The 17,532-nt window shown below is 38.1% G+C and overlaps 1 protein-coding gene across 2 annotated transcripts; it reads left to right on the top strand.

The window, feature by feature from the left end:
* The first annotated feature begins 587 nt into the window (after nt 1-587).
* me2 (malic enzyme 2, NAD(+)-dependent, mitochondrial) lies at nt 588-16,867 on the top strand. 2 transcript variants are annotated; one of them, XM_056375990.1, is made up of 15 exons: nt 588-765; nt 4,862-5,015; nt 8,988-9,121; nt 9,207-9,356; nt 9,825-9,900; nt 10,206-10,367; nt 10,482-10,695; nt 10,847-10,944; nt 11,287-11,400; nt 11,539-11,650; nt 12,296-12,438; nt 12,597-12,699; nt 12,879-12,949; nt 13,551-13,649; nt 13,993-16,867. In XM_056375990.1, the coding sequence occupies exons 2-15, from the start codon at nt 4,902-4,904 to the stop codon at nt 14,152-14,154; spliced, it is 1,752 nt and encodes a 583-aa protein (XP_056231965.1). In that variant the 5' UTR covers nt 588-765; nt 4,862-4,901; the 3' UTR covers nt 14,155-16,867. The 2 variants fall into 2 exon arrangements, with proteins under 2 accessions (XP_056231965.1, XP_056231964.1); XM_056375989.1 differs by having other exon boundaries at nt 4,859-5,015.
* Nucleotides 16,868-17,532: the final 665 nt, after the last annotated feature.

Raw genomic sequence — 17,532 nt, 5'->3', positions numbered from 1 at the left:
CAAATGTCAACATCAACAGCCACACTATCAAAGATCTTAATCAGGTCCCGTCGCTTCATATCTTACAACCGTTAACATAGTGCATGTTACTTGGCACCGATAACAACATTTAGAAGAATGCGTTGTTCTACCAGATACAGTCTTCGCTTATACCAAAGAAGCTCTGTCTCTGCTTCCGCTTTGAAAAGCGGAAATGACGTCATCAGCAGATGATCACGTGTTTTCCAGAAGCCGAGCGATAAGTCGATTTTGGTTTAGCCCGGGTTCAGACTGGCGAAATGTTTGTTTCAAAACTCCGTGTGTGTAAAATTTAAATCCACAAAAGTACGGATTGTCGATCTGTTCACACAAATAATATTTAAACAAATTTACCTGCATACAAAAGAGTCAACAGAAAAACGGATACAGAAACAAAACATAAAAACAATTCTCATTTAACTAAAAAAAAACACACACTCAAATCGAGATAACCTGCTTCTATAGTCATTACGACAAAGTGACTTCCCTTCAAAATTCTTGCGCATGTGGCAGTCTTTACGGTTACCAGGGAGGAAATCCCAGCATGTGATTGGATGAGCGGCCAAGTTCTACACTGCGTGGGTCTCTTCTTCTCACCACCACTCTGCTGCATCTGTGGCTGCTGTCAAGGGATACACCAAGCGGTCTGGTCATAGTACTTATACAGCAAACTCCACGAGAAATATGCTTAAGGGACAGTGACCTTGCCAACGGAAGGAAACGCAGTTTTATAAATTTCAAGAGCAGGTAAGCCGAGCTGTTATTCTCTTAAAAAAAGAAAGTCTGTGCCATCTAGCAAGTTCCTGTTTCTCAGCCGAGAATTAGCGAGCAAGGAATTGGAGGTCTGAATGAATGACAGCATGTAAGTCATCAGGCATTAAAAGTGTTTCCTTTTGAATTGCTGTGCCAGTTTAACAAAAGGTTACAAACACTGGGACTGTGGGCTATTCTGTCGTTCGCTGTTCGCTGAAACCGGGGCTCAAATAACGACACAGCTTGGATTGTTTTAACGTTTGCTCTGAGCTAGCAAAATGCTAGCTTGCACCAGGTGTTAGCTGCTTTTTGTTTGTGGCTGTGTATGAGATTGCTAGGCTAACTCATAAGTTTACCACTGCAGAGTTGCAGTTACAGTTTTTTGACATGCCAATCTCTCCACTTCCATCTCTAAGGAAGCATTAAAGCAAGAGGTATTGTCATTCATTTTATTAGGCAAATAATATTAAATCATAAAGACAGAAGTGATGAAACCAAATATTTTACTGTCCCTACTTGGGTTATCATCACTTATACGGCACAGCAGCAGACAAATAACAAACAACTTGCACAGATTCTTCACTAAATGATCAGTTCAAACGTGAATCGATGTCAGCTTTTGAATCCATCAACGTGGAACAACCTGTCATTGCAGCCAACTGTGTGGTATGTCTACAAAGTCTTGAGTCTTTGAGAGGAAAAAGAGAATAATAGCACCTGTCAGTAAAGTCACACCTACCTTTGTAGTAACTATGCTTAATCACTGTTTATCCATTTGAGGTAACATTATTATGCTAACACTTTATACAGTAGTTTAAATTACTTTGGCTTCATAATATTGTACTCTGATCCCAGTAAATTCCACCTCCTAAGGCCATAAAAAGTTTAAACATGAAAGAATATGTGTGGGTGTGATTGCTTGTCAAGACAGGATGCATAGTCTGTCGGCAGGTCATTTCCTGTGACATCTTTTGTTATTACATTATGCCTGCTTCAGTCAATACAGTCATTGTGTGCACACATTTTTTTTATGTTAAGAGTACTTCCACACCCAGTAACGCAAGATATGATTGTCTGGCTAGGTTGTACCAGTTGTGTGTTCAGTTTGCCTCATCTATTAAGAATTAATCTAGCTATTAACCCAAATTAGGTAGCCTACATGAAGCAAAATGTCCAGTTTTACTTAGCACTGAGTTATAAATCTTTAAGCTGTGGCCAATAAACCTAAAGTTTATCCAGTCAGGTGCAGTACTTTGAGATTTGTCATCTCCAGTCTTGGCAAGATACTGTATTTGCTTGGAGATCTCTGCACAAGCTTAGAATAACCAGCTCACTATAATTTTGATTAATGGTGAAGCAACCCAAATACACAATTCTAGGTGGGTTGGTTGCCTGCTTTTATGAGCTATATGGATACGGTACAAACACGTCAGACTAGCTTCTGGCTATGTTCAGGTAGAGCATTCACACTAGTTGTTCCAGCACTGATACAAAGCTGGCTTATTACTGTTTTTGTGCCAGAATTGCCTTGCTACTTGGCAGGCACAAAAAAGTGCAAAACAAGCAGTTAATATGGTGATAAAGTCTGGGATGAAATAAAATCAAAAAGGACTGAATTATTTCCACTATATGAAAAGCTGATCTCATCTTAACTTCTGGGACTTTATATATTGTAGAAACAAGTAAGAAGCAAAGCTTAGATTTTCAAAACCAGTAGATATTCCTGTACACTGTACAACACAAAGACGCGAATTCACAGAGGTTGCATCAAGTCTGTTTCCCCTCAGAATATCAAATTAACAGAGAATTAAACTTACTGTCTGCTGCTTTGGCCGGGCTTTATTGCGGCTTTCAAGGCAATGTTTCCTAGATATGTGGTTGTAAGCCAAGACTCAGCCAGCTGGCTATGTTAATAATTTCCTTCATCAGATACTTTGGTCAAACAGAGGGGCACATGATCAGACCACAGTGCTTCCTCTCAATCTGTTCTTTAACAACAAGTGCAGGCTAATGGAAAATCACACCCATTGTTTCCTGAGGATTTTTTTAAGGTCAGTGGTACTTTATTAATTGCCTGAGTTGTTCATTAAAAGTAAATCAGCATAGTGTGATTAAACACAGCGGTTGGCATAAGAAATAACTGCTACAAGTACTATTTGATGTAGCATGTGAGTAGCATCTTGTTTAAATGCCTTGTTTAAATGCTTCTATTTTTATATAGAGTTAATGTGTGCTATGTATTGTTTAGCTGGAGTCTCTTGTCAGGTTTATAACTACTATGTTGAGATTTTATACATTTATTTATCTTGTCTCCATTTATATTTTCTTGTGGTTATGACTGGGTGTATAAGCAAGAACAGTGTAGTGAGGAATGGAGGACAGCTGGAAAATGTTGACGACACAGATGAATGCTGTTGTCACATTAACTGGCCATAGGTTTGCTCTTTTGCCACCTGAGCTCAACTGCATGTTGTTCCAGACCATGCAGTGATTCAAAGGAGCCTTTTTTCTCTTTTGTCAGCCTATAGGTTTACGTTTTTGGTAACAACTGACTGCAGACGCCTGTTGTTTCCTCATGAATCCTGGATTTCAAAAGCAATACTTATACTCGCCTCAGTCACTAAAGGAACAGAAATAGAAACTGCGTGCATGTGGCTGTCCCCCACATAACTTGCTTAAAGGTCCAGTTGCATTTCCTCTTGTTTGGGTCTTGACATTAAGCAAGGCCAAAATGAATTTGAGCAGGGTAATAAAATTAATGATTAAAAAACTAGTGAAGTTAGCATGTATAACTGTTGGGTTGAGATATGATTTTGGCTACATCTCTTTTTCTAACATGACATTAACATTTGAAGTTGTTCTTTCAGTCCATTGGTTCTGCAAGTGATTTCAGAGTCAGGGGATGACCTTCTGCTACACCCCAAAAAAAAGCTGCTCTTAATTGTCCCTAACCTACAAAGGTGCATTAGACGAACTGTAAGTGGCCTCTTTCTGCACCCACCACAACACAGCACAACACAATACAGCAGCGAGTCACAGGTCACATGCATCACATAGCTCTTACAATGACGATACTATTCCAGGCCGCCATCAGCAGCTGAAAGTAGGATAGGGGCCCTTGTGTGAAGTGAGTGTGCAGTAATGTTTGCTTGTTGACGTTGCATCAAAATTGTGCCATCAGATACCATTTTAGTTTATTTGTATATGAGCTCGTTTTATATCCTTCACTCCCAAAATTGTAGAACTGTAGAAGATTTGATTTGTTGATGCAAATACTGAAATGACGTGCCACATCTGATTTCTGTGATTGTTAGTTTTGTCTTGTTACATAAGCATGTTATCGGCCCGTCTTCCCCATCTTTTCTGTCTGTTGGCTGATGTCGCCTTCTGTCTTCATGTGGAGCTCATTGCGAAAAGGATTATGACAATCTTTCAAAGCTTCGTTTCTCAGATCACGCACTAAATCACTCCTGTCCACACACAGATTAATGACTAGCCACTGCTGTCAGCGTTTTTAATCCTTGACTGTGGGACTATCCCTGTACACCAAGTACATTCGCAGGATTCTGTGAATAAGGATGTGTCCGTTGGCTGCCAGTCTTCATTGCTGTTAGCTTAATGTTGTCTCAAGGTGTGATAACAGTGTGATGATGTCATGTGTAAAGGTCATGGTAGAAGTGCACTTAAGGTCTTGATTCTCAGAAGCAATAACTCTAACAATCTGTCAGATAATAATTTCACATGCATTCGCACCATAAACATTCAAATTGACACGAGTGGATTTTTATTATCTTTGAATCTTATACCAAGTCAACTCGAGATGGGAATGAAATATTTGTTTTACAGTTAGGATCTCCACAAATATAACCAAAGTTGTCCTCACACACAATGTACAACCACGTAAGTATAAAAAACTAGCAAAAGCCTGGTAATATTCAGAACCCCTGTCTGGAGTCCCATGACAGCTACTCACTGTAGCTGACTTTTGCACTTTTCATAATGATCCTACCAAATGGGAAGATGAAAATAAAAAAAAAAACATTATGTACGGTTATGTTTTAAACTTTGTTTCTCTTTCCTTTTTCAGCAGCTTTCTACCTGTGCACCTTCCAGACCAGTGACTGTCCACCATGTTGTCCAGGTTGAGGACAACCTGGTCCCTGAGGCCCTGTGTCTCTATTTGCAGATGGGCACACACCAAAGAGAAGGGCAAGCCCCTCATGCTCAACCCTCGAACCAACAAAGTGAGTTGGTCACTGAAAATGTCTGCATGTGGCAGCATTTAGACAGACATGGTGGTTAAGCAGGTGGCAGCTTTATTAACATGTCTTGCAGCGTGTCAGCCCATTTGTGGAATGCCAATTATGTCATGTTTGAATTGTGCTAATTGGCATAAGCTTTTTGTGTGTAAAATAATTGTAATGTATTTCAGAATTATATCATATCCTTTGACTGCAATGTAGAAAGGATTACAAAGAAACTGACTGCAAGCCATAAATGGAGCATATGTAATGTAACATGTCTTTTTATGATCTGTCTCCTTTTGACCATGGTTTTGCTGTCAGTAATGGTTAGTTTTCCTCATATCCTTCCCTTAAATTGGGCCGCATATACACATCTTTTTCCATCCTTTTAATCCCCTGACACTCCACTGTCTCCTTGGAGGTGTCAATATCACTGTATATATCCCAGGATAAGAATAGCAGAGAGTTGTGTTGTAGTGTGAAGGATAGGAATTTACTCTATGTTTGCAGACTGTCTTTTCATTTGACTACATTTCCTCATATCCTAATGAACACAGATATATTTATAATTCTGCAGGCTGGTAGAAATTTGAATCAATCCTCAAAATATGATATTTGTACAAGAAGTAGAATATGTCAGCATTCACATGTAATTATCACCAAATATACAGTACTTTAAAAATGTAAGTCGGTCATGCAAGTCCATGCAGTTACAGGGAGCAGTGTGGAATGTTACAGTACGAACAGCATGGCATTATAAAGTACAATCAGTAGGTGCTTCAGTTAAGCTTGTCAATAGGCCAGTGATAGGTACTTACTGAAAAACTATAAAAACCTCTTTTTGGCAGCTGGCTGCTGTTTATTTTATTCTGCTGTTTGACTTGGCCTTGCTTGTAGCACTTTGATTGGTTTGAATTAGAGACCTTAAGGGGATGGTGTCAGACTTATAGGAAGCTTAACAAATTTTATTTTTCATTTTTAATCTATTCAAAGGGGCTGTTCCTGTGTTGTCATTTTTCAAGTACTGAGAGCGGGATTAAAACAAAAAACTTATTTTTCTATTTCTAAAACGTGACTTGACTGTTGCCATAATTACTGACAAGAACCTAGCATGTTTTTTTTTCTGAATCATTTGCCTAACAAAAGAATTGCTGAAAAACATAATCTGATTCTTAAAGCTCAGATGATAACACTTTCTCATTTTTCATTGAACAATTAAATCTGTGAACTTGACAGAAGGCTGAAAAGCACTGGTTGAATTATTGGGTTGGTCAGTTGGGTTTCTGACCGCACCTAGCATCACTTTTTCAGTGTGGTCAGAAATGTCCATTAAACCATTGCCAAAGTGTCTTTCTATTTGCAACTGCTTCGTATGCTATTTTATGTTTATGTCTGTTTCGCACAAGGTGCCTTTTCCTGCCATTCTTTGTCTTTCATTATTTCATATTTCATTCTGCTCTTTATATTGCTGCTTGCTGCTTTTTTTAAATGATGTGTCTTGCTTCATGTTCTTTGGGCTGCCCTGTGTTTAAATGGTGCTGTACAAATAAACTTGCCCTGCCCTGCCATGCCCCTGTAACCACACCCAACAGTGCTGTCACTTACTCTAGCAAGATGGGGGCTTGAGCTGAAGAAATGTTGTTTCAGGCCATGAAATAATTCAAAAGAGTTAGATCTCAAGCCTGCCAAGAGGTTAAAAATGACATTTGTAACACGAGCCTGTGGCTGCTTGAAGTGACATGATCTTACTCTGTGCAGGTTATGCTAAACTTAGATGAGACTAGATATGTTGTGCTTAATATAGACATACCATGCTGCATGAAAACTGGTCACAGGTTATCTGGCTAATGGCCCTAGAAATACAGTACGCAGAGTAAATACGTTCACGTTGCACTTCTGGCCTGATTCCTCATTCAAATCATTTTATCTAGTTTAGAAACTTGTTTGCTTATCAAAACCAACTCAAGAGTTAAAAGGCAGAAGAGGGCTTAAGGCCACAGGTATTTTAGTACTTTACTTTTGAAAGTAGTTTTGCTATCTGTCAGTAGCCCCCTTGACTTTCTTGTAGCATTAACAGTCATTTAATTCATTGTGTCTTCCTTCTAAAAACACTTAAAAACTGCATAAAGCAATATAAAAACAGCAGTGTGCTAGTTACTTAGAAGAAGACGACTATATCTGCCTGAGCAGATGTGACTTGCATCAGCAGACTGCATCATCGTGACTCTTATTCTCTCTCACTCACACATTCGCCGTAAAGGTCATAGTGTTGCAGAGAGACATTGCTTATTACATTGCACTTTCAGCACGATAAAATCAAATATATATATTTTTATACATATTTTGTAAGATGATGCTTTGCTGTGATCCCACATTCCTGTACCTCAATTTTATTCATTAGTTATAAAATACAGATTTTCACCATGTAGACTCAAAATATATGAAATCTTTGTAAAATGTAAAATTTGTTAAAAGGATGGGTAATTTAATTAACACTTATAAATGATAAACTAAGAAAGATATCTCAAACCAGTGATTTCCCATCTAATGTATACTTGTTTAATTTGAAAAACCATTAACTGTTTAAACCCATATAGATTTTATGTGGTTGTTTCAATTCACTTCCAGAATATAGAAGCACATACACGAATATTAGGATATACAGATAGATAGATATATTTAAGAAATACATACACAAACAGTACAAATATCAACTTTTCAGGAAGTGCATTATTTTACTTTTTATAGGTTAGGCTACTTTTTCAGACCTGTTTGAATCACTCGAAGCACTCAAAATGAATGAACAGCAATCTGAACAAACCGAAAGGCATTCCAACTTTCAGATTAAGCTAAGACAGATACAACAAAAACTAAATATCAGAGGTTTGCAGCATGTTGCATGATGTTGAGAGGAACTGAGTACCAGAGCTGAGTGAAATGAAATGCTCCATCAGCATGACTCAGCATTTTGCCAGGGGAGCCCTCAGCTTTCATCGCTGTCACAGTATAATCAGCCCCTTCCCCAGCCCCAGACGTGATGGATTCCATGTGGTACGCCCATATTTCATTCAGTGCTGAGCTTGTAAACCCCCCCCCCCACACACACACACACGCACGCACGCACGCACGCGCTCATACACTGCAGGAAAATGAAAACACTTTGCACCCCTCTTTCAGCTCCCCCATTCTCTCTTTTATAAATCATTGTTTCTCAGTGGTTTTCATTGGCTTCTCTTAGGCTAATCCCCCCTCTTGCCTCCTTTTCTTTCTATCCCCTGCTGCAAAATGTTTTCATCTGGTGTCCCCCCTTTCACTCAGCTGTCAATATCTCCTGTAAAGAGTCAATAGGTCAGTTCTGTTTAATGGCTCATAGGTAATGCAGTGCGCCTTCTGGTGTCAAAACTACATCACAGTATGTGAACATTTTCTGCAATGGGGGTACTGAAAATTGGTTCAGTGATTAAAGTTTTATTTTGCTGAGGAATATTTTAAGTATGAAACTTCAAAGCAGCACATATTTGCTTTACACCTCCATGCAGCAGAGAGAGGTAATATTGCACATATGTGCTTGCTCATTTTTCCAGAGAGTATGAAGGAAATGTCAAGGGGCAAAATATTTAACATTTGTAAGACCAACTTTCAGTGGAGGAACCTCTCTAACAGAGTTTGCGTTTCACTCATGAGCTTTGATTAGTCATTTCCTGTAGGCAGTGATGTGTACAAATGCAACAACCTAATTTAATATGGGCAAACGTGTGGAATGGAAAGGTGAAGAGTTCAGACGTTCAGAGTCGAAGCTGAAAACAGCAGCCCCTCTGTCCATACTGTATTTGCACAACCACAGTACCTGTTGAACTCTGAGGTCACTCAAGTCTACTTGACTTTCAGATTATTCTCTACCCTCATTCTCCTTGTCTCCCCGCTCACTCCTTTTTTTCTTTTGTGTGTGTGTGTGTGTGTGTTTCTCCCCAGGGCATGGCCTTCTCTCTACAGGAGCGACAGATTTTGGGGATACATGGTCTGTTGCCTCCTAAAGTGGAGACTCAGGACAATCAAGCCATGCGCTTTCAGAAAAATCTCAAGAAAATGACTGATCCCCTACAGAAGTAAAGGCATATTTGGGAGAACTAGAAAGTATAGCCACAAAATGTTCTCTGTAGTGCTTTTATGCATTTGTTGTTTTCCACACAGGTACATCTACTTGATGGGCATCCAGGAAAGGAATGAGAGGCTTTTCTATAGGGTGTTGATGGAAGACATAGATGAATTGATGCCAATAGTCTACACTCCCACTGTAGGCCTGGCCTGCACGCAGTATGGACACATCTTTAGAAGACCCAAGTAAGCATGCAGTGAAACTCTCAAGTAACAACTCCAAAAAAAGCAAAATTAGATTAAAAGAATCAACTACTGGGGTTTTTTTGCTAATAATCTGAACCTTTAATGCATGTTCTATTTGATGACAGACATACTGTACCTGTAGCACTCTCAGGAATACATATTTAATACAAAGGAAAAAAGAGTTAATCAGAAATATCTGTCCCTGGTGTTCTGCTGAGAAATATCCTACATGCTGGTAGTCTTCATTCCCCCTGCTTGGCCTGATGTGCACAAAGTTTGCCTCCTGTTCACAAGTGATGAACCTTTTGAATATTTAAAGGACTCTTCTGGAGTTGTGTCAACACCCTTGACTGAAATAATGTTAAAGATGTTGTTCTAGTGGATATATATATTTTCTTTTTCTATTTTATTGTAGATAGATTCATAACATGAAGTAGTCATGTAGTCACATCTTGTTTCTCTCACCAGAGGCTTGTTCATCTCCATTCGGGACAGAGGACACATCCGATCCATCCTGGACAACTGGCCAGAAACTAATGTTGCAGTGAGTAGTACCTGAAAACCTCCCCACGATAACACCTTTTGAGCTAATGTCTATATTATTGTGTTCATTATAGAAATGAACTGTGTTAATATTGAGATAGTCACTAATAGATATTGTGGTGATACAACTATGAATAGATGGAAATCAGAGTAAGTCTAAGGAAGTCTCGTTGATTGACCCATTACTGTCCACATTTTCTACATCTGCCTGGCTAAGGTCCAGCACAGTTGTGTGCTTGTAAAATGTTGATTTGCAATTTTGCTGATTTATATACTTCTCACCCCCTCCCCCTTCTCTCTCTGTAGGCAGTAGTAGTAACTGATGGAGAGCGTATTTTAGGATTAGGGGATCTGGGTGTTTATGGAATGGGCATCCCAGTCGGAAAACTTTGCCTGTACACTGCGTGTGCCGGCATTAGACCTGAGAGATGTCTGCCTGTGGTGATAGATGTTGGCACAGACAATGAGGTAGGACGCTATAATAAGGCTATGTGTATGTTTTCTGTTTATTGTGTGTGTTTGTGTGTCACTGCTTTTGTGAGAGTATAGTGTGAAAACTGTTTATCCTTTCATGTTTGTCAGACTCTCCTGAAGGATCCACTGTACATGGGCCTGTACCAGAAGCGAGACCGCTCACAAGCCTATGATGATCTGATTGATGAGTTCATGGAGGCTGTGGTGGACAAATATGGACAGGACACACTGATCCAATTTGAGGACTTTGGGAATCACAATGCCTTCCGCTTTCTCAGGAAGTACAGGGAGAAATACTGCACCTTCAATGATGATATCCAAGGTTCACATACAACCCATTGTCTTCAAACATTTTCTAAGGCAGTGGTTTAATTAGTTGTGTTATATGGGAATTAAACCAAAAAGAAGGAGCATAACTTAAGAAAAGAGACAGAGACTTCACTGTTTACTGTTGTTCTTTTGCATATTTCCAGGCACTGCGTCTGTAGCCCTTGCTGGTCTGTTAGCAGCTCAGAGAGCCGTTGGCAAACCCATCACTGAACACCGAGTGCTTTTCCTGGGAGCTGGAGAGGTAAACTAAAATTTATCCAATAATCAGTCAGTCCAAGTTCTCTTGCTTTTGGTTTCTTTCTTGCTGTGTCTTGTTTCCTCTCCTTTTTCTCTTCAATATCGAACATCGAAGTCCCATATATCGAAATAAGAGAGTAGGCCTTTTTTTAGGCCTGTCCCCTACTGACCCCCTACTGGTAAAAAATAAGAAATTATAACATTAAGTTATAAATGATATAATTCACCATAACATGTCTGAGAAAAAGGATGATTTGTTCATTCTCTAATTTAAAAATAAGGGTTCAAGTTTTGACACACACAAACATTAACATGTTTAACTTAATGAAATTATTTTTCTCCATAGGCTGCCCTTGGAATTGCCAATCTGATTGTCATGGCCATGATGGAGACGGGTATGAGTCAAGCTGAGGCCAGAAAAAGAATCTGGATGTTTGATAAATATGGCTTACTAGTAAAGGTTAGTGTTTGTAACAAAACATTGACTAGAACATGCATTAGATGTCTGTGTGGCTTCCTGTCTGGATCACTGTTTGTGCAATGGATATTTGGTTATGATATTATTTATTTATTTGTGTGCCACTGTTTGTGACTCCAGGGTAGACAGCAGGAAACGGACACAAATCAGGAGGCATTTGTCCATGACAGTCCAGGGAATGTACAGAGCTTCCTTGAAGCTGTCAACACCATAAAACCCACAGCTATCATTGGTAAGGAACCTCTCATTTTCTGCATTCATGTAACTTTAAAGCCTCTCAGTACAGTTTGGAATCTTCATTTTAAAGTTTTATTATTAAGGTATACTTGTAATTTTGGCCTCATTATCCAAAGTATACAGTGGGTATAGAAGACAATCACCCCCTTTCAAAATTCACATTTTGTTGCTTCACAGCCTGAAATGAAAACACAAAGGAACAAAATTCTTTCAGCTTTATTTACGCAATGCAACTTACAACATTCAAGTGAAAGAAAAGAAATAATCAGCAAAGTAAATATAGCAACAGTTCTAAAAAATAATAAACTCCAATAACTTGATTTGATAAAGAATCACCTTTACTGCCCAGTAGAACAGCACTTGTGAACTAAATCAGATGTAACTTGGTGTGACTCAGCGAATGTAGGCTGTGGGTATATGCCTGTCCTTTGGCCACAACAACCTCCAAGCTAGCAACCTACACGCTGGCAAGTTTTGACAAAGATTTGGATTGTGTAATCACTAGTTCAAGTTTTTTGTGGAGTTTTCTTTGCAGGGAAATAATCATTTTAAAAACGGTGTGCAAACCATGTGCAAATGTTTTACCAAAACAGGTAGACTAGAGTCCACAGCAACTATTGTTTCTCTCACCCACTTTCAGGTGTGTCAGGAGCTGGACGTCTGTTCACCCATGATGTCATCAAGGCCATGGGAACCCTGAATGAACGACCAATCATCTTTGCCCTGAGTAACCCCACCAATAAAGCAGAGTGCACAGCAGAGGATGCCTACACACTCACTGATGTACACATTCTTTCTTTTTGACTTTTCTTTCTCTCTTTCTGTTTGTCTAACTCATAGACAAAGCAGGAGTTCCTATGCTGTCAAATCACCATTCCTCTTTTTATTCTTTTCTTTGTTTCCTTTCATCACTCCTCCCCTTTGTTTTCTGTGTTCCACAGGGTAGATGTCTTTTTGCCAGTGGTAGTCCATTTGGTCCAGTGACTCTGAGTGATGGCCGCGTCTTCACTCCTGGACAAGGGAACAATGCTTACATCTTCCCAGGTGAAGAGAAAAGAAAAGTGAAGCAATGTTACGATATGTTGAATAGTCTCTAGTGTTAAGAATAAACAAATCCAAGTGTTTTACTTTTCCTAGTGATTGCCCTGTGGGAAAATGCTGTATCACTTGACAATAACTACATGCAATCTCTTCTAAAAACCCATGCTATATGTATGTTGCAGGTGTGGCCCTGGCTGTAATCCTGAGTGGAGTGAGACACATCAGTGACACAGTATTTCTAGAAGCTGCCAAGGTCTGAAGTAGTCCTAAGTCTCTCTCCATCACTCTCATCTTTAAACTTGCCCTCACCCCATTCTGCATTTTCTTGCTGACTATGTATTGTATGCATATGCTCTGTATGCTCATCTAAACCCTCTTTAACCCTATGATGTCTCCTGTTCCCTCTCTTTCTAGACTCAGACACAACTAACAGATGAGAAAAGACTAATCCCACTTTGCACTTTTTCCATCTGTGTTCTTCCTTCTTTTGCTGCGCTATATCTGACTTCATAACACTAATTAATGCAATTAATGACGAAAACCACATGATGCTTTCCTGCCAGCACTCTGTTTAATATTGAGGACACTGTCATTTGCATGGTGTTAATATTAGTGGCAGTGATTTGGTCATTTCTATCACTTGATCTAACAATTCTTATTTTTCTTATATAGTATTATCCTTATTTTAGATCATGTTTCTCAATCAAAAGCACATAATACATTCATGACTACACACTGGTGTGGATGGCAAACAACAGAGAAATATGTAGATAAGTAATAATGGTAGTTGTTATGTCTGTGTCTAACTATAGAAATTCATCTGCACCCTAAAAGTATTTTTATACTCTTTCCAGACCCTTGCTGAGCAGCTGGCGGATAAAGAGCTAGAAGAAGGAAGACTATATCCTCCTCTTTCCAACATCAGAGAGGTCTCTATCCAGATGGCTGTCAAGGTAAGTCTCTGGAAATGATGATTTCTCTTGCTGACAAACTAAATGCCCCAACTTTGTCTATTGATAAACCTGTTAATGTTAATACAAGCCTTCACCGTTCCTCCAAAGTTTTACCTCTTCCGTCATCATCTGATTTTCCAAATCCATAACCCTGTTTCGCCACAGCCCGACAGACTTTTTAAGCAATACCATTAAGTTGGATATCGTTTAACAATTTCTCAAGACACCATTTTGTTGACACAACACTGCTGCCCTGCTGCTGCCTTTTCTGTTGCTGTTTGTCTGTATACTGCTTGTGTCTCTCCTTTCCTCTTGAATGCCATCATTCTCTTTTTCTCTATAGGTGGTGGAGTATGTCTATGCTAAAGGCATGGCGTTCCGCTACCCTGAGCCTGTGGACAAGGACAGCTTCGTACGTGCTACTGTCTGGAACACCAATTATGACTCCTTCCTGCCAGACACCTATGACTGGCCAGGTGTCAGCTTCAGCCCCAAGACTAACTAGAACTAGAACAAACTCTCACTGTTCCCAATGTTATGTCACTCTCTCCCTTTGTTTTCCATTTTACTCTTAATCACAGATCTTTTGAGATGATCATAGTTATCTTAGTGCAAGCATACTGCTTCCATATCACTGCATTTGCACTAACACAGTCTTATGAGATCTGTGAAAAGGTAGAGTGTGAGGGCACTTGGAAAGATAAGGACATTTGACTTTGCATCATAAGTAAACCTGCATGGAACTTGAGGGCCACCTGGTGTTGGCAAAAAGGCAGTGTGGAAATCTGGTTTTCATTGTTGAAACCTTGAGATACATTTTAATTATCTATGTTCTACTTTGAAAAGCAAATGACAACAATAATATCAGAAAGTGGGCAATTACAGTTAGTCACCTTTAAATATTCTTTGTGATTGTCAACTGCTCTTGATAAGCAGAAACCCAAACACCAAAACACAAACACTAGGTAAATTATATTATGCTGTATAGCAGTCCAAACACTGGTAGGCTACTGAAGGTTAAAATGGATTTTTACATGGTAGTGGAGATGACACTTATTATTTGTGTTTGTCAATCTCCACCATCTTTTTAGTCATAAATTACCTATAAATAAATAATAAATATAGTTATAATAGGTATAGTTTCCCTTTTGTTAAGAAATGCCCTGTACAATACCATTATCTTTTTCACCTATTTTAAGCATTACTTTTTCCACTCCATAGTTAAAATAATGATGACTTTTAATTTTATTATTTATTTTTGTACACTCCTGATGTAGAAATGTTATTCTTTGGTTAATACTGACAAACTCAATTCTTTATGTTTAGTCCAGTTACTACTTTTCTGACTATATGTGGCTACCTAGAGATTGCCAAACATTATGCAAAGTTTTAACATAGGGTTTCTACATTGCCTTTTTCACATCAAGAGGGCCTCTGGTGTATTCACTGAACAACCAATGCCTGATGTAACACATATTGTCAGACTTCTTTTTAAGCCGTGTACATATCAGGCCACATTGGTAATCAGCAATAGTCCAGTAGAGCAGAGGGATAAAGAGCTTGGCTTTTATGTGTAAACGGTGAAAAAGAGAATAGACAGTGTAACTCAGGGGAGAAATAAAGTGAGTATTTAAAGAAAGACCTCTTAATGGAAAATGATGAGATTGTATGAAGGGAAATTAAATTAAATTTATATCTAAAAACATTCAAGGAATCCTCCAGCTTGACAACACATCCAACGTCCACTCCAGCATTTTATTTGTTCAATTGTTCTTGTCACATTATGTTTGTTTCTCAGAATTTATTTTGTTTTATTTTTGTGTGGTGTTTTTTGATGTTTTGTTAAGTCATCAACTCTCCTTAAATGAATTGTGGTATGAAGACCCCTTTTGCTTAAGTGTGATATACATATTTAAGGAAACAGTGTGCAGTATAAAATAATTGGATAAACTATCATTTTTTTCCTTTATTATATTTTATTTACTGTACAGGCACTTTTGTGGAAAAGTGGGACTGTGTGCTGAAAGAGTAACTATAAAGCTGTCTAAAATACGTCCAATACGTGTGTGTTTGCTGGTTGGTGTGTGGGTTTCACTCCATGGAACATATTCAACAACACAACAGACTTACAGGCTAGGTCTCTGTTCACTGTGATCTACCATGATCGAGGAAAAGATAAACTGACTGTTACAACTTCATCTACCATGATCTAGAAGACGTTGTAACATAGTCAAGTTTAATACATGATTTACACTGTGAGCTACTCAAAAACTATATTATTGGTATCAAAAGTTATTTAACCAACTAGCCCAGTTGGGAAAGGACATCACTGAAATCTTGACATTTTGCCCCTTTTAATATGGTTTTCATTCTCTCTACCTTTTGGATCCTTGGTGACAAAATTAATGTACAGTTTTTGGTGTAAAGGGTAATGGTGCCTGAAAGATGGATTGTTACTGGCAACTTTTATTTTTGATGAAGAAACTTAGTAATGCTAACAAGTCAACTTTAACTATCCTAAGTGTCAACAGAGAAGCATTTTTATGTTGAACCAGATAATGGCATTGGTAGTTATTTCAGTATGTTAAAATATATATGCTAGTCCACTGTGTATATTTTAACCTCAGGACTGTGTTTTATGACCTTCTGACTTCCTGCACTGAAGTGCCAAAGTGTTCAAAGTCACTCCATTTCCACAACGTAGACCTCTTAACATGCTGCAAACAGAGATGAGAAACAACCCATCAGCACTATGAATATAAAAATTGCTGTTTGTATTGTACAAAATGAAGTAATTGTGTGTTATTCAACGTGCAGCTTTTTCTCTGATAGACTTTGCAGCTTCTGGTTATGAATACTTAATATGTTGTTAAAGGCAACGTTTTCTACATATAACTTTAGTTTTATGTAAAAGAAACTATATAATGGTTAAACCCCATTAAGTGTTTGCTCATGTCATGTGTTTATCCAGTTGTTGTTACTGACTATAATTGTCCATTACGAGTTTTTACTGTGTTGTGATCGGTGATTGGTCTGCTCGTGATTTCCTCCACATTTCACTAAAGTGTGCATTCATGTAGTGCTTTGTCCTTTGTCATTCTGAAGTTTATTTTTATTACACAGTAATATTGCCTTAGCGTTTGTATGCAAAGTGCAGCATGTTTGTGCTGCTTCAGTGATGTTAAAGTGCAGAATAAAACCTATTTTACACTGGCTAACTTGTCTGCTGTTTTAATTTTGTAAATGTTTTTTTCGGGACTGATTCATTGACATTTTAGTTTTGTATCAATGGTATTCAATTTTTTTTTCATATCCACTGCCGTAGTATACTAGGATGTTTTTATGACTTTTTATGCCTTACTGTGTCGTTTTTATGCCTTACAATACTATGTCGTTTTTTTATGACTTTTTATGCCTTACTATACTATGCCGTTTTTATGGCTTTTTATGCCTTACTATAATATGTCATTTTTATGCCTTACTGTACAATGACGTTTTTATGACTTTTCATGCCTTACTATAATATGTCGTTTGTATGACTTTTAAATCCTTACTATAATATGTCGTTTTTATGCGTTACTATACTATGACGTTATTATGACTTTTTATACCATAGTATATGACGTTTTTATGACTTTTTATGCGATAGTATATGACATTTTTATGACTTTTTATGCCTTATGACGTTTTTAGGGCTTTTTATGCCTTACCTTACTATGACTTTTTATGCCTTACTATACTATGATATTTTTGGGTCTTACTATACTATGTCGTTTTTAGGACTTTTTATGCCTTTTTATGGTTTACTATACTATGACTTTTTAGGACTTTTTATACCATAGTATATGAAGTTTTTATGACTTTTTGTGCCTAACTATACTAT

The sequence above is a fragment of the Seriola aureovittata genome, chromosome 5 (genome assembly GCF_021018895.1).
Source record: "Seriola aureovittata isolate HTS-2021-v1 ecotype China chromosome 5, ASM2101889v1, whole genome shotgun sequence".
Lineage (NCBI taxonomy): Eukaryota > Metazoa > Chordata > Actinopteri > Carangiformes > Carangidae > Seriola > Seriola aureovittata.
This window is presented reverse-complemented; position numbering and strand designations above follow the sequence as displayed.